The sequence below is a fragment of the Calidris pugnax genome, unplaced genomic scaffold (genome assembly GCF_001431845.1).
Source record: "Calidris pugnax isolate Ruff unplaced genomic scaffold, ASM143184v1 scaffold269, whole genome shotgun sequence".
NCBI lineage: Eukaryota > Metazoa > Chordata > Aves > Charadriiformes > Scolopacidae > Calidris > Calidris pugnax.
In genome coordinates, this window is record NW_015091347.1 from 1,731,544 (window position 1) to 1,755,397 (window position 23,854).

Genomic DNA, 23,854 nt, shown 5'->3' on the forward strand with positions numbered 1-23,854 from the left:
CCATAAGCATGGTTCGATGAAAAAAAAAACAAAAAAACAAAACAAACAAAAAAAAACCAACAAAAAAAAATATTTCCCAGCTGCCAGGTTGTTCTCACAAAGAGGCTAAGTGGAACTCAAAAAAAAAAAAAAAAAAAAAACCCCCAAAATAAAAATAAAAAGGCCAGGAATTCTTTTAATGTTAAAAAATAAAATAAAAGCGGGATATGGCAACGCTACGAGTAAAGTGGAATACGTCACGGAAACCAAAGTCTTTTTGCAGGCAACACTGTTTGGAGAGAGGAGAACACTTGATGGGTGAAAAAAGTGAAGTCCTAAATTATATACAACAGTATCTTGAAAAACAGTCTCCTTTAACGTGATTCAAGGTTTAACTTGCCATTATCTATTGCTTATTTATTCAGATCCGTAATAACACTTAAGAGAAAAGACGGATGCGTCAAAATGAGACACCGTGGAATAAAGAAAAAAAAAAAAAAACCTCAAAAAACAGCTTTTCATATGAAAACGCCATGTGGACGCGCTTGTCCCGCGTGGAATGTACCTCCAGGCTGGGAGCTTCTCCTCCACTCCCTGCTCCAGTGGGAAAACCGGCCGGGTGGGTAGGAAAACTGGCCGGTCCGACCGGGGCTGCGCTGGCTGGGGGAGCCCCCCCCAAACTGCCCGTCACCCCAAAAAAACTCCTGTCCAGGCAGAAAAGTTCGACTCGCCCAGCTGGGAAGGGAAAGGATCCCAAAGCGTCTGGTAGCGAGATGGAAAAAGGGGGCAGAGAGCCCGAATCCTTATGAAGGACGAGCCTCAGTTGTTAAATTTTAAGGGGTATCCGATGGCTTTTTCCAGGCACTCTACCAAAGAGCCGGCGGAAAGAAAATCCCTCTCCACTTCCACAAATTTGATGTAGATGGATTTGGGGGAGACGCCGGGCTCGACGACGCAGTTCTGAGATAAAAAGGCGTTGATCCCCACCCAATCCTTGCTGAAGGTTTTGGTGTTTGCCTGAAAATGTAAAAACAGGCACTGCTGGAGAGTCCGCACCTCAGCGATGCCGAGGTAACAGTAGATTATCCGGGCGGATTCCACATCCAGCCGGAGGGTGGTCTGGGGGGAAGGGACCTCCAGCTCCCCGGGAGTCTCACTGCCGGGATCGGGTCCCCGGTGCTCGGCCAGCGGGGAGGGGGGCTTCTCGTGACACTCCTCGTAGCCGATGGCGTACAAACCAGGGCTTTTGGGGATCCCTCCCGGCAATAAATACTGCACGATGTTGCCTCCGGTGGGTTTGGAGTGAGCAATGGGGATCCAGTCGATCTCCATGTGGAGCTCCAGGCAGCGAGCTTCGCTGATGGTGATCTCCAGGAATTTGTAATAAACGTTTTTCCAGTTCATTTTCTGCACCCGGGTCATGATCACCCTTCCCTCGGGTTTTTCTGAGTTGAAATATTCCCGGAGCCGTTTGCCGAGGGGTACCTGGGAGCTGATCTCGGCGTAGTGGTAACGGATGTCCTCCTTCCAGCGCGTGTTGTAACCGATGCCGAAAATGGCCAGTTTGTTGGAAAGATGGAGCCGGGAGAAGTCCGTCCAGCTCTGAAACAGCTCCCACTTCAGCTGGACCGACTCCAAGATTTGCATAACGTTCTGCATGACGTCGCGCTTCCTGGAAAATTAAAAAAAATAAAACAAAAAAACAAAAACAAAACACAGAGAGAAGGGTGAAGGCATCGGTCATAAAACCATCCCAGCGCACGTACCCACCTCTGGAAAATATTAATCCCTTTTGGCTTTCAAGCGATGGGTATTTATTACTATAGAGATCCTCTATGGTGAGGTGAGGTTACAGATTATAATGATTAATCTCAGTAAAACCAAATTAAAACCCAACCCCAGCTCCTTCCGATAATCTCAGCAAACCGCTATCTTGGCTGGAAAGGAGAGTTCATGCCTGAAGTTCTGCAGGAGACAACCCAAGGAAGGAAAGGAGAGGTGAGAAATCCCCAAATTCAGCTTCCGAGGAAGATTTTGGCTCTTAAAACCCCACAGGATGGAATGTTCTGCTCCTACATGGGCTGCCTCAAAGCGATGAGGAGCAACCACACGGCTGGGGCCGCCAAATAAATGCAAAATTCAGTTATTGGGTTATTCCTTAGGGCCCTGCCTTCCCACCCACGCACCCTTCGGCACAGGCGACCACAGCCGCATCCCTGATTTGCCACCAAAACGTTTCCACCTTGTCATTACCCTAAAATTAGTGTAATTGGGGAAAAAAACAACCCAAATAGGGAGCTCCCGGCTGCTGGGACGGGCTCAGTGCCAGTGCTGGATCAGAACCGGGGAGATCCCAGATTTGCAGAAGCAGAAATCCCTCTGGAAAAGAAATCCCTGCCTTTCCAAAGGTTTCTTTCCCCTCGGGAATGACACGGCATCGTTTCCTTACTGCGGTGGGATTTACACCCTGGAACAGCTTCCTCTGGATGAATGAGACACTCAGGGCGTAATTAGCTCGTAAGGAGAACGGCTCATTTTAAGAGTTATTGTTCTATAATCAAAGCTGTAGGAAGATAATGAGCCTCATTCAGTAACAAGAAATCTCTCCCGGGCCAACAAATGGGATATAAAAGTTCACTCCACCCAACTCTCCTCCCTTTTCTCTCTTATGCCTCATCTGTAGAGCTGAACCGCGATTGCATGGAACCATCACATCCCCAAGAGGCTCCTTCCTCCTCCCGTGTCTCACCAGGAGAACACACGGCATCTTTCCTCCCTGCACCAGGCCACACCAGTTGGAAGAGATGATCTTCTCATGAAGATCATTTAAACTCCCTAAAATCAGCCCTCCCCTGATGGAGTTTGGGCATGAGACTAGTGAGGGACACGATGATCTTCAAGCACAAGCAGATATGGTGCCCCACCTGGGGTTAAGACTCTGGCAGTTGCGTTTCTGCCCAATAAGACCCTAGGAGCAGGTGGTCTCTTCCATCAGATTGATAGAAGCATTCAAAGAGGGAAGGTTTGGGAGCAGCACTGCGGGAAGGCTCCATAGAAGATGTCCAAACTCACACAGCCTCTCATCTCCAAAACCTGCTCTTATAGGTGTAAGCACAATGCGTGTGATTTTGGGAAGGTTCTCCAAGTGCTGGTGCCTCCAGGCTTGGACCACAGAGCTGTGTTGAGCCACTGGATGCACTTTGGTTGGTGCCCCCCAGGATCTCCAAACAGGGGGTAGGTTGTCCAGCCCCCCCCACAGTGTGTCCAAGCTGAGATGGCTCACTCCTCACGGCGTCGGGAAGGACCTTTCCCAACCAGGCCAGAAGATTCCTGGAGAGATCTCAAGAGGCACGTTGGCAGGCGCGTCCCTGTGAGGGTGACCAAGTTTCCAGAGCTCCACGGAGGGGACCTGCTTGGCCAGCAGGGCTGGGTTTGAGATGTTTAAAACACCTGTTGTGTCTTCAACAAACTCCCGTTGATAATTTTAAGCTACTTCCAAGGAGTCATTTCCCATCCCCCCTGTCCCACGGCAAAGGAGATGGCTGGGAAAAAAATGCTGGATGAGAAAAATGCATATTTACCCCAAATCCTTTTATATTTACACACAAAAACCGCGGCAACACCCAACTGTTTCAAAACTTCTCTCCAGCTTCTGTGACGCTTCTTCAGGAAAGAACTTGGAAAATGGCTTTTTTAGACTTCTAGAGGAGAAAATTCACCTTCTGGGGCTAAGACGGGGAAGGGGAGCAGAGGGAGAAGGGGACAGGGTGGGCGAGGGGCTGTTTGGTGACCCCCGAGGCTGCGTGTCACCGCTGGGACACCCTCACTCAGCTTGGCAGGCAGCTGAGAGCAGTTTGAAGACAGCAGCTCCATCCAAACCCGGAGACAGGAGAAAGCAGCGTGGGCAGATTTTCATTCAACAGCAGAGAAACAGAGTTAAGAACTGGAAAAAAAAAAAAAAAAAAAAAAGAAAAAAAAAAAAAACCCCCCCCCGAAATCAAAAGGATGAGATCTAAGATGCAGAGGAGAAAAACAAGCAGGACATAGGAGGGATGAGGAGGAGGTTTAAATAGTTAATTAGGAACAGTGATTCAAAAAAAAAAAAAAAAAAAAAAAAGGAAAAAAAAAAGAGCCCCCACCTTTATTAATTACACTAGAAATACTGGCGCTAAGTTTAGCTCAGCACAAAATAGAGCTGAAGCTCCAGTGAAAAAAAAAAAACACAACAGTTAAATTAGTCACTGATCAAACTGCTCCTGCTGGGAAGAGGAGTGATTTCATCAGAGACGGTGCCCGCAACACCTGACGTAGGGGAAGGAAGGGAGTTCCACGGAGGGAATCCACTGCTTCAAGCAACAGTGAAAAAAGAAACTTTAAAAAGCTTTAAATAGCTCAGCATCTCCTCTTCCAGCAGGACACGAGGTGGCTGCCCCACTCAGCATCACTCTCCCAGGCTCCATCCAGCATCTCCACGGCTCAGCCACACGGAGGGTTAAGCAGCAAGAGTCAAAATTGTTACTATTATTTATTTTTCAACAGAAAAACCGGAGCTCACAGAGGATTTTCCCTATGTCAGGGCTGGGGGGCACAGGGCAAGCTCATTTTTCAGCTTCAGAAGGTGCCCTAGAGCTGGGCTTTACCCTCTCGTTGAACCACGACCTCCTCGCTGGAGACCAGCATCTGCATTTCTTTCTCCTTGGAAGCTTCTGCAATTCAGCCGAGGAAAGACACGAGCCGTGGTGCAAATTTGTTCTAGGGTGCCATTTCCAAGCATGAGCAGACTTCAAAGTGGCTGGAACAACTGGTTCCAGTGAAGGACCCGGCTCCCTGAGCGTTTTTCAGTACGTCTTCACAAAGCCCACAGTGAATACAACCACTCCTCAAAATGAATTTTCAAGAGCAGAACAGAGGCTTAAGCAGCGTTTCATTTTACAAAAAAAAAAACCAGTTTATTTGGAGGCCAAGGGGATGCAAGAGCAGAGACGAGGTGGGCAAGGAGAGCCCAGCTGATGGAGCACAGCACGTGGACACAGCTTACCTATCACTCTCCACCGAAAACTAGGCGACCTGGGAAATTGGGGATGTCCTTCGATGGTTTTGGAGGCCAGTTATTTGCTACCCGGGGTGAAGAGAGGCCACGCTGTCCCCACTAATATGTTGTGCTGAAGTACCATGGAGATGCAGTGGATGGTGAGCAGATGGAGAACTGGCTGGGTGGCAGAGCTCAGAGGGTTGCGGTCGGTGGTGCAGAGTCCCCCTGGTGTTCCCCAGGGGTCAATAATGAGTCCAGTCTTGTTCAAGTTCATCAATGACCTGGACGAGGGGGCAGAGTGTACCCTCTGCACATTTGCTGGTGACACAACGCTGGGAGGAGGGTCCATGCTGAAGGCTTTGCTGCCACTCAGCGTGGACAGGCTGGAGAGTTGGGCACAGAAGAACCTAAGGAGGTGCCACAGGGGCAAGTGTAGGGTCCTGCACTGGGGAGGAATGACCCCATGCACCAGGACAGGTTAGGGTTTGACCTGCTGCAAAGCAGCTCTGCAGAGAGGGACGTGGGAGTCCTGGTAGCCAACAAGTTGCCCTTGTGGCCAAGAAGGTCAATGGTATCCATGGCCAGCAGGTGGAGAGAAGTCATCCTCCCCCTCTTCTCTGCCCTGGGGAGGCCCCAGCTGGAGCACTGGGTCCAGTTCTGGGCTCCCCAGTTCAAGAAGGACAGGGAACTGCTGGAGAGAGTCCAGTGGAGACTATGAAGATGATGAGGGACTGGAGCATCTCTCTGCTGAGGAAAGGCTGAGGGACCTGGGGCTGTTCAGCTGGAGAAGAGCAGACTGAGAGGGGACCTCATCGATGCTGAGCAATAGCTAAAGGGTGGGTGCAAGAGGATGGGGCCAGACTCTTCTCGGTGGTGCCCAGTGCCAGGAGAAGGGGCAACGGGCACAAACTGGGGACATGGGAAATTCCATCTCGAGACAGTATTTTGCAATACCCGTGCTGCATGGGGTAGCATCCCCCCATCCCAAGCTCTCCACGTCAAAAACAGCAGCACAAGGTTCAGTGAAGGAATTCGAAGGCACCGCTGCTCCCTCCAGCTTTATCAAGATTATTTCTGCTGACAACCTGCACTTGACCGAAAACGCAGATGAACTGGAGCCCTTACTGTCTTTGAAATCAGTTACACATATTTTAAAATGCTGGCCAAAGAGGTGAAAAGGTTTCACGTTTATTTATTGTCTGCGGCTTTTAAGAATAAACACAATGCTATTTTTTTAATATAATAAATACCCATCTTATCTTTATATCAGCCATGACTGCTTTAATCTACTAAATCAGAGTTTAAAAGTTCCTTGCTCTCATAATGGGGGGAAAAAAAGCAATTTTCAGCAAATGTCTGTGTTGGAAGATGCTTTGTGCTTCCACTGAGCATGTGAAATGGACTTGTCACCCACATGCTTCCCAAAATGCCTTCTGTGCATTTTAGAGGGAATTTTTTGGGGAAAAAACCCACCAAACTCCAAAAAGGTCTAATCTACCAAATCTGGTCCAGCCATCCACCTCCTCAACAGAACCTGGAAAAGATTCAGGCAAGGCCGAGCCTTCACCTTAGAAAATTTACGTTTATTTTCTATGTGACTCCCTAAAGCACACCTTGAAAGGTGAAAAACTGTTCAAGGAGGCAATAATAATGCTTATACTGAAAAATGTTATTTTTCTCCAGGTCATCTCCGAGCGGCTAAACTGAATTTGCCCCATGTTAGGAAAAGAGTCACCTTCAGGTACTGTTTAAGTCCACCTGAAGTGAGGAGTTTGATGAAATCAGGCCATTACAATGGAGGCTTATTCTTAATTTTTTTAGGTTTTAAAGGATTTCTTTCTTTCAATTAGTCACAGCAAAAAAGCCTCTGTTGCTTTACTAACCAGGGACATGATGTGCCAATGACCTCCTACCCCACAGAAGCTCATTTTCCAGCGTAGGAAACACCAGATTCTTTCATAGCGTCATCCAAAATCACTGTCGGGAGGAGAAACTCATGTGTGGAACCCACCCAGAAGGGTCTGAGAGCCAATTTGGGATGGCTCAGTCCCATCGCAGACTGCCCCCTGGGTTTTCAAACCCTAAAGGTCAGAAGAAAGTAGCCCTGGTCTGAGGAAATACGACACAATTCCTTTCCTTTTTCAAAAGGCTGTGTTATTGTTGGCGAGGCAAAGGAGATTCGCGTGCTCAAAGCATTTGAAATGCTCCGGCATTCGTAAGATCAAACCAATCCAAAAGTTTGAAAAAGAAAAGAAAAATAAGTCCCAGGCTCTGGCGTTCCTTCCCATCAAGGAGGGGAAACGCAGGAACTCTTCTCACAGGCTTTACTCACTCCAAGCAACTACACTGCCTCCCTCTTCTCACTCTTTCTTCCCTTTGCTCCTCCTATATTCTTTATTTTTTTTTTTCCTTACGTGCAAAGGAGCAAACAGAAAAAAAAAATATCAGATTACAATTAGATCCAAGCGTCTGGCCTCGTGTCCCGAGACCCGCAGCCTGCCCACACACATCTCTTACGAAGCTGATGTGGATTTTATCCGTATTTTAAGTGCCTGCTTTAGTGTAGTAAAGTCCCGTTCGGTTTGCTGGACGCCGAAGCCAAGAGGAGACAGATCTGGGGAGGTTTTCAGTTGGTCTGAGGTAACTGGAGTAACGCATAAAGCAGATTCAACTGTACGAACCGTCTCGCACCATGTATTTATAATTATAATCAGAAGTTTCAAATATCCTCCCCGCCTGCACCACCTCCCCAGGGAAACACATTCCAGGGTAAAACATTCATAAATTACTTACTGCGTGTCTTCTGAAGATTCCTGCTTTATCTTTAATGTTCTTTTTGTGGTAGGCATTTCATCTGAAAGGTAAAATTCCAACACATAATTACATTTTAAATAATGTTCCTGGGGCTTTTTTTTTTTAAGGCTGAAATTAAATAGGAAACAACTCTGATTTATTTTTTTAAGCCAGGCAAGTCCACTGGAGTCCCACAGGAGATGCCTCCAGTTCCTAAATCGTCCGTAACAATTAGTATTTTTATCTTGGAAGAGACGTTGTCCGCTAAGATTTGAATCTGCAAGTGCAAAAAACCTTTGAAGGACAACACCACGATTCCCACTATTAAATCACAAATCTATTTAATTGCAAACTATATGTTTAAAAGAAAAAAAGGGAAAAAGAAAAAAGGCTATTCTGCTTTCAGTGGCACATAGGAAGAGCAAGCAGCAGAACAAAGGTGTCTGCATTCCATTTAGATGTTATGTTTTCTCCTCACTTCTCTGAAAATTAAGAATATCCTCAGCTCAAGCACACCCAGACGTCTCCGGTTCAGGTGAAGGAAGCGGTGACAAACCAGTGACCACAGTTTGACTCACCAGAGTGAGCCAAACCAGATAGAATCAGCCGTCGTCCACATACGTTCTGTAACGTGGGTTTCTCCCCACCCTTTCTCTCCCACATATTTCTGATTTTTAACTCACGCAGAGAAGAGGTTGGAGAAAACTGGAACGTAGTAAACAGCCAACTTGCACATTTTAACCTTAAATGCACCCAACTCCCCAGTGCCCTGAGCACAGACGTGGGACTGCATCTCCTCTCCCCAGTTCAGCCTACAAATCACACAGCAGGAAAGAGGCCATCACACCTTTATCCAATTCACCTTCTAATTACCCCTTCGCTTGGGTCTCCATTGACTTTCATCAACTTAAAAGTTTCCTTTTGCTCAGGCAACGGAGGAACGGGCACCCGTAAGACCAGGGGCTCAAGAGACAGGAATATACTTAAAGAAACCCATATTTTCTATATAAAAAGGTCACAAATCTGGATATAAGCATCTAAAAAGGGAAAATATCTCCCCAATCACAGGAGGGGAAGCAGAAATGAGCACGGAAGAAGGGAAAGAGAATGTGTTGCCACCTCCTCTTCCTCCTCCATCATTTCTGGCCACGGAGTCCTTCGCCCCTCCTGCAAGGCCAATTAAACTCAAGACCTGATCCTAAAATACTTCAGGAACCGCAGCTGGCTTTTGATGGTAAACTGGGGAATTTCTTTCCCTTTTCTCCCCAAAGACATCAGGTGTTTGGCATCTGGAACACACTCTGTCCAAAACATGAATGCTGGCACTCTCCATCCTGGTGAGACCTCCCTGCAGTGCTGCCTCCAGCTCTGGGGACATCAGAAGGACATGGAGCTGTTCGAGAGGGGCCAGAGGAGGCCCTGGAGATGCTGGGAGGGCTGGAGCCCCTCTGCTGGGAGGGCAGGATGAGAGTTGGAGGGGTTCAGCCTGGAGAAGAGAAGGCTCCAGGGAGCCCTTGGAGCCCCTTCCAGTCCCTCAAGGGGCTCCAGGAAAGCTGGGGAGGGACTTTGGATCAGGGAGGGGAGCCATAGGATGAGAGGGAAGGGTTTGACACTGAAAGAGATTGAGACTGAGATGAGATGTGGGGCAGAACTTCTTTGGTGTGAGGGTGGTGAGAGCCTGGCCCAGGTTGCCCCGAGAAGCTGTGGCTGCCCCATCCCTGGAGGGGTTCAAGGCCGAGGTTGGAAGGGGCTTGGAGCAACCTGTTCTGGTGGGAGGTGTCCCTGCCCAGGGCAGGGGGTGGCACTGGATGATCTTTAGGGTCCCTTCCAACCCAAACCATTCTATGATATAGCGGAATCACGGAATTGTCAGAGTTGGAAGGGACCTCTAGAGATCATCTGGTCCAACTCCCCTGCTAAAGCAGGAATGCCCAGAGCACATCACTCAGGAGCATCCAGGCGGGTCTTGAAGATCTCCAGAGAAGGGGACTCCACGACCTCCCTGGGCAGCCTGTCCCAGGGCTCCATCACCCTCACCCTAAAGAAGTTTTTTCTCATATTTGAATGGAACTTCCCATGTTCCAGCTTGAGCCCGTGGCCCCTTGTCCTATCGCTGGAAACCACTGAAAAGAGTCTGGCTCCAACATCCTTCAACTCACCCTTTAGATACTTATGAACATAAATAAGGTCTCCCCTCAGTCTTCGCTTGTCCAGGCTAAAGAGTCCCAGCTCCTTGAGCCTTTCCTCATAAGGGAGATGCTCCAATCCCTTAATCATCTTGGTTGCCCTGCGCTGGACTCTCTCCAGTAGTTCCCTGTCCCTCTTGAACTGGGGAGCCCAGAACTGGACACAGTATTCCAGTTGTGGCCTCACCAGTGCAGAGTAGAGGGGGAGAATGACCTCCCTCCACCTCCTGGCCACACTCTTCCCTACGCAGCCCAGGATGCCATTGGCCTCTTGGCAACAAGGGCACATTGCTGGCGCATGGAAAGTGTGCTATCTACCAGGACTCCCAGATCCTTTTCCTCAGTACTGCTTCCCAGAAGATCCATCCCTAACCTGTATTGGTGCCTGGGGTTCTTCCTCCCCAGGTGCAGGACCCTGCATATCAGGATATTGCATACAATCCTGATTGTATATCAGGACCCTGATATGTATATTTGAGATAGGTATGAGCACAGAGCACAGGCAAAAGCAGACACTTGGATTGGAAATGCACCAAGATGGGATTTCTTACCCAGTTCCTGCTCTCCGGTCTGGTAGCAATGCAGATCCTGACTGTGGTTGCCCCAGTCCTCCTGCGAATACTCCTCCATCGTGCTGCCGTCTGACTCCAGCTCCTGGTACAAGCCACTGCTGTTGATGAGGACGGGCTGGCAGGGCTGGGAGTCCCATCCTCCCTGCCCAAAGACCTGCTCCAGCTGCTCAAAGGTGTAGCTGCTTTTCCTCTTCCCAACGCCGTGCTCCTTCACCCGGCTGTAGCACCTGCGAAGGGTCTAAAGACAGAAAAGCGCAGGTTCATTAGGTGGCACATCAGAAGAGAACACGTGCGCTTGCAGACAGTTACACAGCTGCTAGGCAGGCTTTTAGGGTTGGTTTTACTTTTTTTTTTTCAATTTACTTCTGCTGATCAGTCTTTGCCCTACGCTCACGAGGTAAACGCAACGCTCCCAAACTATTCTACACCCACCAGGAAGCATCACAGGTATCCAACCTTCCTAGTGCAGCTCTTTAGCATTAACGTCTACGACACGGGACAGAGTTGCGTAGCAGCGACAATTTCATCAGATTTAACTCAGGCGATTTATTCTCTTCCCAGGAAAAAAAAAATAATAATCCCCAGATCTGCTATGTAAACGCAAGGGGGAAAAAAAATAATAAAAAAAATAAAAAAATACCAAGAGACCCCCAGTCAGAGATACCAACCAGCCAAGGAAACGCACACCTACGGCCAGGAGGAGAGAGCAGAGCTGGTGTCGTGCCCACAGCTTGGAGAGGGGGAAGCAGGAAGAGAGAGAGAGAGAGGAAGAAAAACAGGAGAGTCCCCCAAAGCAAAGACAGTCCAACCTTCCTTACTCTGGTAAGAAGACACAAGGTACAAAATGTATATGCCTAAGCTATTCAGCTAGGAAAATATATATTACTTACATATTTTGCATTCCTTACTAACTCACTCTGTCTCTTGTGAAGCTGCTGAAATTTAAAAGAGGGCAAATCAATAATGCTCCCAATTCCCAGACTTCCATAGCAAGCATTAAGCAAGAAACAATACCAGGACAGCTCTAATAAACCTCTCAAAAAGCAGTGCTGAGGCTGAAATGACACATCTAAAATCCTGGTCTAGTTTTGGGGATCCCTTTGGCACCCCGCACCGACAGTTGAGCCGGAGCATCGCCTTTGCTGCGCCCCAGAGATGTAAAGACCTATAGATGTACAATTAGATGTACAAAATGAAAATCCACACTTTCCCCCCTAACCTGAAAAAAAATAAAAAATCTTTATGTGCATCCCTCACTGTGGTTTTAATTCTGCCACCACTCTGCTTCTGAAAGGTAACGATGTGTCCCAGGTTTTGCCAGGTCTCGGTGGTTTCTAGATTGGCAGAGTTCTAGAAAACGTATTTTTTTTTTTTTTCATATGATATTTATTAGATTGCTCAGGTTCTGGCTGCCTCTGGAGTTTGAGAGAGGCATTAACTTGGGAAGAGTTTATCCTTGTCACCTTGCTTTCTGGAGGACGACTGGGACCAACTTCCAAGCACACAGCATTGCAAAAACTGCTTGGGTTTTTTGCCCCCAAATGAAACCTTCCATCTCCAGAAAGCTGGAACCTACATAATGCTCCTCATACACTGGTTTAACAGCACCAGCAGGAAAGGAATACATTTCTAACCAGCTTCCTCCTGATACTTTGAGCCCTGGGGACACAAACAGAACTGCTAAGCAGTGGGTTGGTTCTATCCTGCTGTTTCAAAAAGAAAAGAAAAAAAAAAAAAACAACCAAAAACCCACCCAACTAAAAGAACACAAAATAAATTAAAAAACCCACCAAACATATTAACACCCCAGGCAGCAATCAGACCAGAATTATTCAGTGGTTTAAGGTAGAACCCATCCCTAACTCTGCCACCAGACTGAACGCCACCAAATTTGAAGTTTTCGTCTGCAAATGGGGTAAAAAACCCAAGTGGCTACATCAGCCCAGAACCAAGGACCTGGCCAAGAAATTCCCTGCAGGCAACCTAGGCTCCTCAAGGCTGGGGGTGCAGATAAACTTGGTTGTTAAAAATTGGCACCAAGAACCCCTCGGGAACATTGAGGTGGCTTGAAATGAGCTGGTCTGCCCCAAAAAGCGCATTGCAGGGGTGCATCACTCAGCTTTTTCACTCCCATTTCTCTCCTTCCCGCTCAAATCTCACCAAGTGATTCAGGCAAACTCTCGTTTTGCTCCCAAACTCTCCCTAAAAATCACCCAAGTCGTATTTTGTTAAAGTTCTTCCATCTGCCCTGGCTTCTCCATCGGAGTTCACTGCAGGTTTGGCCATATTTATTAGTGGCCTTTAAGTGAAACTAACCATCTCCAGTGCCATTCACCAAAAATTGTCACCACCCTTGGCCAAGCCCCCTTGGGAACGCTCAACCTCTGCAGCCACTCACCCTCTATTAAGTGTGTGCTTCAAATGCCTCTCCTCACGTTGTGTTGTAGCCTGGTAGTAATTAACTGCTTCAATAAAGGCTGCAAACTATTTTCATGGGAGAAGGCGGCAATTTATCATCAAGTCAATGGAGACCAGAACATGAATTAAAGGGAGCAACACAAAAAGGGGCAAAAATAAACGAGCAATACCCTCATTTCTCCTGCAAGTCAAGAGTACTTTTGAGGTTACTCCTAGATGCTCCTGGACCTGGCTGTGTGAGCCCTTTTACCTCCACTGCTGGCAGCAGATAACCTAAATTTGAGCGAGATAAGCTCAAATTTGGTGCTTTCGAAAGCACCAGAAGGTCACAAGCAGCTAATGGCTCTTTGTTGGCCTTGTTTCCTGGAGAATCGAGAGTCCCACCAGTTCCTTCTTCTGGGAGGCACTCCCCAGTTTGTCCACCAGGCTGTCCCTAGTGCTTTTCTAACTTACACCTCTGAATAACTAACACAGATCAATTGTTTCATGGAAGCTCCAAGCTCCTGCGTGGCAGGGGTGAGGTGGACCAGACCTCTCCCTCTGCAGCTGCCCGCACCTCCCATGGTGATTTTCTTCAGACCTAAATAATTGCTGGGACTTCAGGAACCCGCCCCGGCCGTTTTCTAGCACTCTGTGGTTCAGACATCTTTCTCCCAGCAGGTTATTCTGAGCATCGATATTTAAGATCTGGGTTTTTCTTACGCACCTCCTCTACTCCTCCTGGTGTCCAGCTCAAGTCCCGCTCCGTGGTTCCTAAAGTGCACACACATATATTGATACAGATAGACAAGAAACCAGGAAATTTAGGACAAGTAACTGAAAACAGACCTGATAACTGCCCAGTGACTGCACAGACTGGAAGAGACCGAGGCTTTTGCTTATTGTTCTGCAACACTGCCTGCAACACGAAGACAGGTTATCCCCGCTTAATTTAGAATTACGACACCCAAAGGAGGAGACAAGTCAAAAAAGCTCAACGTGGATTTTCTCACCATTTCTAACTTATGAGCCCTCATCTTCTCTAGAAAGCGAAGCCATGGGAGAACTGATCGCTCTGCAGGAACTGGAGCAGGACGATGGTCAGAAAAGCCTTTGGCAGTGGCTTTGGGGAAGGCTGCAGACACAGTCCTCCTCCCAGCGAAAAAAAAGACAAGGAAGAACCACATCACAGTGAGCTTTTTACATAAAACTGCAGAGATGGTCCAACATGAGAAACTCCAGATCTCTGATCTGGACCAGCAAGACCCTATGGGCTCCGCAGAGTGGCTCAGTGGCCTACAGGAGTGTCCATGTTAATATATTTAAGCCTAATAAACAATAGCAGCTGGACTAGAAGGGGTCCCGATGGCACAGAGCACCATTAGCACACCACTCAGCTCTGAAGATGCTCCTTTACTTAATGGATGAGCTCTTGGCTTTACATCTTGAATGAAAACTGGCTCTATCAAATAGCTTCCTCCTTCACCGTGCCAGGATTCTCACAAGGAACACGAGATGGAACTATTGTGGGAGAAAAGAAAGAGCTTGTGAAGCCTGGAGTGGTTGTAGGACACGTAGGGATGGTCAGCACAGTGAAAGGTCTTGCCGTTCCCATTCCCGAGTTGGCTGGTGGGAGCAGAGCTGACTCCAGGAATCCAAGAGCTCTGCTCAACTTGGACTTCTAGGTCTTGTAAGGCAGGAGAACATGAGACTTACATGGGATATCGCCACAAGAAGCCTGATTTCTGTGGTCAATCCAGAAAAAAAAAGGAGAAAAGCAAGCACCTTAAAATCTCGAGAGCATTCCTGCAGAAAAGTAGCCAGCAACTTCAACACATCTCCAACAGGAAACACCAAGTCATAACCCTCCTCTGCAAAACACCAGCAGCAAACCTGGCCTTAAAACTTCACAGGAGCTGCCCCCGACCCCTCTGCCATGGCTGCAGCCCCATCTGGCTGCACCTCTGGCAGATGACAGCGCTTGGGGACACATTGGCCATCAAAATCAATCCTGCTTTGCACCAAAGAGTGAAGCCTCTTTCGTCTCCTAGTGCGCCCCAATGCACAGGGACTTCCTGAAGGACTTGGCTCCAGTGCAAAGGTCTCTGGAACAAGGAAAGCCATGGGAACGTCCTAGGGGGAAACACAGACATAGGAACCATAGAGAAGATCTCTTTGAACAATGACTTGAAGCAGCAAAGTCACCCTAGAAGACACAGATAGGGGACACATCAGTCAAGGCAGGTAAGGCGCGTGTTTGTAAGCTGGGTTAGTGAGTCAGAGCTAGAACCTAATAAAAAACTGCAGCAGGTTTTCCACCACTGACACTTTCTAAGTCACAAATAAATATATATTAAAAAAAAAAATAAGCGCTTGCCTGGACAGGAATTATTTACGGAATTGCTACAGCCAATTGCAGAGGTCAACCTCAATGAAGCAGGACTTTGCCAGCAACAAGAAGAGAACAAAGCTGGGGTATAAAGAGCTGCAGGCTGGCTGGGTGAAGGAGCCATGCAGCGATACGCGGTGCTGAGAGATGATGAACTTCCCTGCAGCGGTGGTGGGCTACACCTCGGGTCTCCAAAGAGCCACCTGCAAAGATGCTCCATCGGTTGCTGCTATTAGAGGGCTGAGAATAAAATTATTCATAGCCTTCTCAGGGATTTGATGCTAACGTGGCAAGACACCTAGAGAGACCAAACTCTCCGGTACTGCCTGCGGAAAGCAGATGGCTGGAAACCTCCACCTCCCGACGTGTTGAGCTCCTGGGTTAAGACAGCACTGGAGGAAAAGAAGAGTCACTAGTTAGAGTTTGAGAAGGCAAACCAGCAAACCCACCACAGCCAGGCTCTGTGAAGGTTTAGATGTGTCCTACAGACAGAGCTCAGCTTGCAGAGACACACAAGTAAGGTTCAACCTAGTCCTGGCACGACCTGCTCAAAACCAGCACTGAAAACCCATCGCCACTTACTTTAGAGCAATGAAGGCCACGCTTGAGTAGACTGTCTTGCCTTCAGAAACACGCTCATTCCTAAAAGCAAACTTGAAGTTTCATCCATCCACTGGAATTGGGACAGACATCTCTACGCCATCCGCAGAGCCTGCCTTTCAAGGAAAGCCCAAGCGCAGCAGTCTGGACCAAAGAGGTCTGAGATACACTCAAAGAGGTCACATCTCTGCTACCAGCAAGCCACAAGGGACCACACCAACTCAAATCAATGAGCAGAGTGAGGCCACAAGCTCCCCCAGAGGATGAAGAGCAGTATATTCTGTGTGCTGGAAATGCTCCTCTCCAAAACAAGCTTCAGCCCCAGTGGCAAAAAGCATCAACGCAGGTGGCACTACAGGGAAAGCTTCTTCTGTCATCCAGAAAGTTAAAAAACTTTATGCACAACACCATCCTGGCAGCATGTCGTTGCCACCCTGGGGCCAGGAGGGTCTGGAGGAAGGTCCACACCACTTGCCTTCAGTGGTGTCAAGAAAATGTTACCAAGGGAGAGCAGTATCTAAATCCACAGGAAAAGCTGGACATGAAATACCAAAGCTGGCTTCCACTCTAATTTTCATGGGGACCAGTAGTCAAGGGTTGGTAACTGGTGAGACCACAGCAGTCCGGAGAGCGTCACTGATTTGGCCCCCAAATTTATACACTCAGCAGGATGGAGTGTAATCACAAAAATGAAAATTAATCCATGCTCACACCAGCACACAAAGCTGCATGCTTTCATAGAATCACAGAACCATAGAATGGTTGGGGTTGGAAGGGACCCTAAAGATCATCCAGTGCCACCCCCTGCCCTGGGCAGGGACACCTCCCACCAGACCAGGTTGCTCCAAGCCCCCTCCAACCTGGCCTTGAACCCCTCCAGGGATGGGGCAGCCACAGCTTCTCGGGGCAACCTGGGCCAGGCTCTCACCACCCTCACACCAAAGAAGTTCTGCCCCACATCTCAGCTCCATCTCCCCTCTTTCAGGGTCAAACCCTTCCCCCTCATCCTATGGCTCCCCTCCCTGATCCAGAGTCCCTCCCCATCTCTCCTGGAGCCCCTTGAGGGACTGGAAGGGGCTCCAAGGTCTCCCTGGAGTCTTCTCTTCTCCAGGCTGAACCCCCCACCTCTCTCAGCCCGTCCTCACAGCAGAGGGGATCCAGCATCTCCGTGGCCTCCTCTGGATTTTTTAATACCTTTCCAAGTCCTCCACAGTCAAGAATCATGACAAGCAAAAACTGTGTGCTCCCAAACTAAGAGTCAATGTTCAAGTTTAGCACATTTGTCCTGCAACAAGTTCGTGGCCACCAACTGTTTCCGACTCAAGTAGACAACCTGACGGCTCGCTCCCTGCTCCCTCTGGGAGTCACTCTGCACCCATGCAGCGAGCGGTGGACGTCCCAGGTGCACCAGTACAACCAGAGCAGAGTATTACAGACCCACAAGGCGGCTGCAGAAGCTACCAGACAGCAAAGACACTCATCCTACAGGTGCAAAGCCAGGCAGATGCCTGCTGGCATGATGTTGCTCTGCAAAACCCCGGTTGGAAAGAGTGGATGCAGCACCTCTGCAAGCAGGTTGGCTCCATGTGATGCTCTCCTCTTGGAGATGCTACTCAACTGCAGCCCCACAATATGTCCAAGGAGAAAACCAAATAAATCTGTTCTTTGTCACTGAAGAAGTTTCTTTCCAACTTATAAAAGTCAACAGAAAGTTGCTCTCACCTACTGGGACCTGTGAGATCATCCGGTGAGAAGCTGGACTGCTGGAGAAGATTCAAGGAAGGACAAGAAACAACCCAGCATGGAAAACCTGGCGTATCTGAAGCTATTTAAGCCAAAGAAAGATCTGGTAGTAACATGAACCACGTCTGCAGACATCGCAGCCAGTGGAGCCACCGGGACGAGGATCTGGGCCTGAGATAACAAATGCAAGACAAAGATAAAACCCATTCAAAAGAAATAGAAGGCAAAGCCGTTTTGAAGGTGGATGGTTGGCTGGTTGCTACGAAATGCACTGATGCTTCGTTGCTTGAGATCTTCAAATTAAAAGACAGTTGCTCTGCACAATGTTATTGCACTCAACGGTGAAATTCTGGGTGAAACCCAATCTCCCGTATCACACAAGAGGGCAAACTAGATCATGGCACACATCGCTGCTGAGACAGCCCAGTAAGAGCAGCTTTTCCTTCCTTCAAAACCACTTCACACAAGATCTAAAAATAGTTTGTTTACATTGTAAAGCAACTAAAACCACAGCCCCATCACAAAGCAGCCCTGGCCATCACCACTTTTCATATAGCTTCAAGTAAGCGAACACCATCGGCTGATATTCAGGCGTAATTTTTCATGCCTTCCCATTTCATGTGGGTTCACAGTGTTCACTTCTCCCCTTTGTGCCCAAATGAGTCTTTAACTGGTGTCTTCAAAAGTATTTATTTTTCCTTTGAAAAATAAATGACACGCTTAGCGGACAACCCCAACACAGCAGAAGCTTCTGGGGTGAAAAGCAGGTCTCTACCTACAGAAAATCCAACCCTGGGGTGGCAGGTTTGCCATGGGCACCAGGACTCGGGAATTCCTGCTGCCAGGAGATAGATGTCAGAGCTGCTCCTCCAAACAAACAGCTTGGCACCAACTCCGGCGAGAGACAAACAAATTTCAGTGGTTTGTTCTCAAAATAAAAGCAGAACCTGCATATAACCCGGGAGCTGAAGAAATGCCTCGTCAAAAATGACCCTGAATTAATTTTAACAGTTTCCTCCTGCTGAACAGCAAATTTTAAGGAGGGGATTCTCTCTGCTACAAGAGGACTCACCAGGTGAAACCATGACCAGGAACTTCCAGCACCAAAAAGCTCTTGCAGCCTATCAGCGCCGTCAGGAGAGCGACTCTGATTTCACCACTGATGAAGAAAGACGCAGGCAGCAAAAATTCTTCCCCCAGATTTAAAAAATGGATAAGATTTGGTAATCGGAGCACATTACTTCAAGAAGACTCCTTTAAAAAAAATCTAATGAGTCTTTGTTGCCTGATAACGACCCTCGACTCATGCAGCAACTGTAAAACCTGAGCTCACCTGCACCTTCCCAGCCACTGCAGCCACAGGGCAAGGCTGGAAGTGGAGGAAACAAAGATTTCTCGGCGAATTACTCAATGGAAAGTGATCTCAAAGAATATGCAAAGCTTTTGAACTTCAAACAGCACAAGGAGACGGCTCTTTATTCCGTGGTTAAAAGCAACTCGAGCAAACAGCCGACCTCCGGCCAAAACACCACCAGGCCAAGGGCACAAAATGGGCACAGTTTTGCCAAATATTCCACCACCTGTCTCAAAACACCAGCACTAAAGTCAAACCTTAACACTTAGAGGCTCTCCGGGCACCGCTGCAGAGAGGCCATGACTTTTGGGATACAGAAACCAGGCTAAATCCTCCACCACCAACGTACTTCAGAAAGAGGAGAAGGGGTGGAGGAAAAGCACATGTGCCCTACTAAGCCATGCTTTAACAAGAGCTACACATCACAGGGACAGTCAGAATATATTACTAAATAAAGCAAGGATTAAGGATACACCAGGATGAAACAACTAAAGAGCAGAAAACAGCTTTTCAGGGAATCCAGCAGACAGAAATCGAGATGTTTCAATCCTCCTGCACTTCCCACCTGCAGAACTCACCGATCCGCCGGCCTCCGAGCCACCGAGTGGGATTGAAGGTCCGAAGGAAAAGTAGCTAGAATGGTTACGTGGGAATCCCCAAATTTGAAACAGACGCTTCCAGAGCAGCTCAAACGCAACAGCATTGCCAGCCCTGCTTACGCGCAGAAAAGCACAGGCAGATGTTTAAGAGACAGATCAAAATGGGAACCAGAACTCCCTTCGCGTCCCGTTTGAATGAGGAGAGAGCGCGCCTGTGCCCGGCCACCACAAAGCTCTCCTCTGCGGAGCTTTGTCCTCTCCAGCTCCTTTCTACCTCGCTCGCCAAGAGTGGTCCGAGGCCACGGAAGGCAGGAGTCCTGAAGAAAGCCAATACTGAATCCTTATCTAAACCAAGTTGAATCTGATCTGTTTTAAGCACAATTTACAATTTATAAGACGTCAACAAATCCTCACACTGCTCTCCCTAGATGGGCACTAAGTCCAAGTCTATAAAATCATGGAAATACGGAGCATTATGCATAATAAATGCAAGATGAAGCTAAGTGCTCCCTCGTCACCACCTCCCCAGCTCTTTTTTCAGCTCAGCCAACAGTGGGGGACTACAAAGTGCATACGGCCCCCCCTTGCTCCAACAGTGTGTTCAAGTTGTCCTACTCTGCCTTAAAGATGACTTCAGGCACTGACCCCTCCACACCCAGAAGCGACTTTTGCTCTCAGTTGAGCTTGAAAAAGTCAAGCAGCCAATCCCACCTGGAATGCTAGAAAAATTGAGACTTTAGGGTTGGTGACGGCTGCCACAACTATCTCAATGTAACAAGGCCAACTCCTGGCTCTTGCAAGAAAGCCCAGCTTTCCATGAGTCCTCATTTCACAGCAATTCAGGTCAAAACACTACGATGAGCTTGATGGCTTCACAAAAGCTGCTCTACAGAGAGGGACCTGGGAGTCCTGGTGGACAACAAGTTGCCTGCCAGCCAACAACATGCCCTTGTGGCCAAGGAGGCCAATGGTCTCCTGGGATGCATTCATAAAAGTGTGGTCGCAGGAGGAGGGAGGTCATCCTCCCGCTCTGCTCTGACCTGGGGAGGCCCCAGCTGGAGCACTGGGTCCAGTTCTGGGCTCCCCAGTTCAAGAAGGACAGGGAACTGCTGGAGACAATCCAGAGGAGACTACGAAGATGATGAGGGACTGGAGCATCTCTCTGTTGAGGAAAGGCTGAGGGACCTGGAGTTGTTCAGTTGAAGAAGAGCAGCCTGAGAGGGGACCTCATTGATGCTGAGCAATAGCTAAAGGGTGGGTGGCAAGAGGATGGAGCCAGACTCTTCTCAGTGGTGCCCAGTGACAGGACAAGGGGCAACGGGCACAAACTGGAACATGGGGAATTCCATCTCAACGTGAGGAAGAAGTTCTTTCCTGTGAGAGTGGCAGAGCCCTGGAAGAGGCTGCCCAGAGAGGGTGTGGGGTCTCCTTCTCTGGAGACATTCAAACCTACCTGAACGTGATCCTGTCCAACCTGCTCTGGGTGACCCTACCCTGGTGATCTCCAGAGGTCCCTTCCCACCTCAGCCAATCTGTGACCGCGATTCTTTATCATGTGTTGGTCCAGAACCATCTAACAGGTCCATCAAGGGCTGCTCTTGGAGCCATTGCAAGGTGATAAATATCAGCCTTGTGGTCTTTCATTTCCTCTACGCTGTTCCTTAGGTTCATGATGTGTGGTTTCTTTCAAGCTTGAACATTCTGGGGGCAAAGGCGTGTTCACTTTTTAAGGGAAAGGGACAAAATTTCTCCTCTGCAAGAAGCTCACAAAACTCCTGGGACCAAAACACTTGCTCTGGCCCTAAAGCAGCCACAACCCATGACCAACTCCATCATCTGAAGTTGAGCAGCCACTTCTGGGCTGCTTTAATACTGAGACGTCTCCTTGCAACCTGCTCAGCATCCTCTCAAGCATTAATAGTTGCAGAATCTGCAGTCAAAACCGGGGTATGGTCCTCTACAGCCCACCACAACCCGAAACCAAAGCCAAACCACCTCGAGTAACTACTCCATCAAGCATCAGCCTCCAGGAAACCCCAAAGTTCTGTGGAGGAAGCAATTTCAGCAACAAGCACCCTGGAAGGCGCTGAGAAAACAAGGAACTTGAAGAGATTTCACGGTGCAGCAACGTCCCGCTCAAAAAACTACTCGGATGCGTTCAAGGGAAATAAATCCCTAAGGAACAAATACAGGGACTCAAGGAGATGACACAAGGAAAATAGATTAAGAAATTAAAACAGCTAGAGGAAGGGGTTTTGTTTTGGCCACCTACTTTCAGGGACGAAGGCTGCTCTAATCAGCAGGGATTGAAGCCTCTCACTTACTCCCGAGCATCCAGACGCTGCAGAATCCCTAATTTCCCATATTTCATAAATCAAAGGCAGCCTGGGTGCACACACCTGGAGAAACCCAGCTGGGCTGGGCTGCCACAGCTGTATTTCACAGAAGAGAAGCAAACACCCTCACTGGTCCCTAGCAATAACAAAACACTACTTTTTTTAATCAATCAACGATTTAAGCAGCTGCCTGGACAGCCCGGTCATGAAAGGGGAAAATAGAAGCTGAGGGGAGCTCGGAGCGTTTAATTCACCCTTCCAAGCTTCACTCACGTTTATACATTGAAACCTCACAGCAATTCCCACCCTATCCAAGGTTCCTCCAAGTATCTCCTCTTCGGAAAAGACGGGTGTGCGGAGAGGCTGCTCCAAGGCTGGACACCCAAGCCGCCCTCGCTCTTTTCCCCAGGGAATGATGCAGCTGGAAAAATCACTCTTGAAAACCTGCCACCAGAGGAAATGCAGTCCATGGGGCTGTTTAAGGTGGCTCAATTATTAAAGATGTTCCTGAGCGTGCAGCATGCTCTGGTGCCAGCCAGGGGAAGACCATGTACCCCATAAAGCAACTTCAAGCAATGGAAGCAGCCACAAGCGCAAGAGGGCAACCAGCCCTCATTACTGGGGTAACTGGGAGCACCCTTTTCTCACAGAGGGCTTTAAGGAGCAGCTAGTGCCACCCCCTCATGGCCAGAAGATGCTGGAGGACATTGAAGGAGTGTGAGTCAACCCACCCAGGGCCATGGCGCCCACCACACTTGAGGCTGAAGGAAGCAACCTAGGGGATGTGGCGTCCCAAAAACCCAGGGGAAAGGATGCTGCTGTGTCCAGGAGAGGGAACACGGACGGCTGGGATATCGTGTCCCTCCTCACTCAGGACCGAAGGATGATGCTGCAGCCCAACCACACAGGTGAAACCGAGCGGTTGAAGCCAAAGGACACAGCGCCTGGGTCAGAAAGATGCTGGTGGAGCACAAACTGAACCCCCAGGATATGGCACCCAGCCTGCTCCGGGCCAGGAGATGCCAATTGGGTACTGCAGGGAGCCAGGCAGCTGAGCCCAGGGGATGGGGTGCCTCACACCCAGGGGTACAGGATGCTCTGGAAAACTGCCACAATGGGGAAAGCCTGGTGGGGTGATCCCAGGGAAGAGGTGTCTCCACAGCCAGGGCCAAAGGCTGGGCTGAGGCCTGGGGACACAGCAACGCTGCGCCCAGGGCCAAAGGATGCTCTAGAAAATTATCAGCATGGAGACATCCCAAAAGGCTGATCCCAGGGGATAGGGTGCTGCCACAGCCAGAGCCAAGGCATAGGTTGAGCCCAGGGGATACCCACAGCCAGGGCTGAAAGATGCTCTGGAAAATTGCCTGCATGGGGAGCCTCAGATGAGGCGATTCCAGATCACGCAGTGCCCCCACACACAGGGCCAAAGGCTGGGATGGGTCCTGGAAACACCCACACCCAGGGGCAGAGGATGCTCTGGAGAAGTACCTGCACGGAGAGACCCTGTGAGGCTGAGCCCAGGGGACAGGGTGCCCCAAATCACCAGGCTGCGCTAAGCCCCAGGGACACCCACACCCAGGGCCGAAGGATGCTTCAGGGAGATCCTGACGGGATGCAGACCAGGGGACGCGCCAGCCCAAAGGCCAGGCCGAGCCCCGGGGCCACCCGTCCCGTCCCGCCCCCTCCCCTTTCCCCGCTCCCTGGGGCCGAGCCGCCCGCCCCCCGCCGGGGTACCTTGATGCGCTCTCGGCACTGAGAAGGGGTGCGCTCGTAGCCCAGCTCGGCCAGGGCGCGGGAGACGCGCTCGTACATGGCAGGGCCGGGGGCTTTGCTGCCGAAGACAGTGCCGGCGCCCTCCAGCTGCTGGTACCGGG

General features: G+C 49.2%; 1 protein-coding gene across 6 annotated transcripts; it reads right to left on the reverse strand.

The window, feature by feature from the left end:
* Nucleotides 1–138: 138 nt before the first annotated feature.
* On the reverse strand, nucleotides 139–23,848 carry MSANTD2 (Myb/SANT-like DNA-binding domain containing 2). 6 transcript variants are annotated; one of them, XM_014961103.1, is made up of 7 exons: nucleotides 23,715–23,738; nucleotides 13,973–14,108; nucleotides 13,809–13,878; nucleotides 13,687–13,733; nucleotides 10,542–10,800; nucleotides 7,805–7,865; nucleotides 139–1,651 (listed from the first exon to the last, which is right to left on the reverse strand). In XM_014961103.1, the coding sequence occupies exons 2-7, from the start codon at nucleotides 13,994–13,996 to the stop codon at nucleotides 799–801; spliced, it is 1,314 nt and encodes a 437-aa protein (XP_014816589.1). In that variant the 5' UTR covers nucleotides 13,997–14,108; nucleotides 23,715–23,738; the 3' UTR covers nucleotides 139–798. The 6 variants fall into 6 exon arrangements, with proteins under 6 accessions (XP_014816589.1, XP_014816588.1, XP_014816593.1 ...); XM_014961102.1 differs by lacking the exon at nucleotides 23,715–23,738 and having other exon boundaries at nucleotides 13,973–16,619; XM_014961107.1 differs by lacking the exons at nucleotides 13,809–13,878; nucleotides 13,973–14,108 and having other exon boundaries at nucleotides 23,715–23,848.
* Between the last annotated feature and the right edge of the window lie 6 nt (nucleotides 23,849–23,854).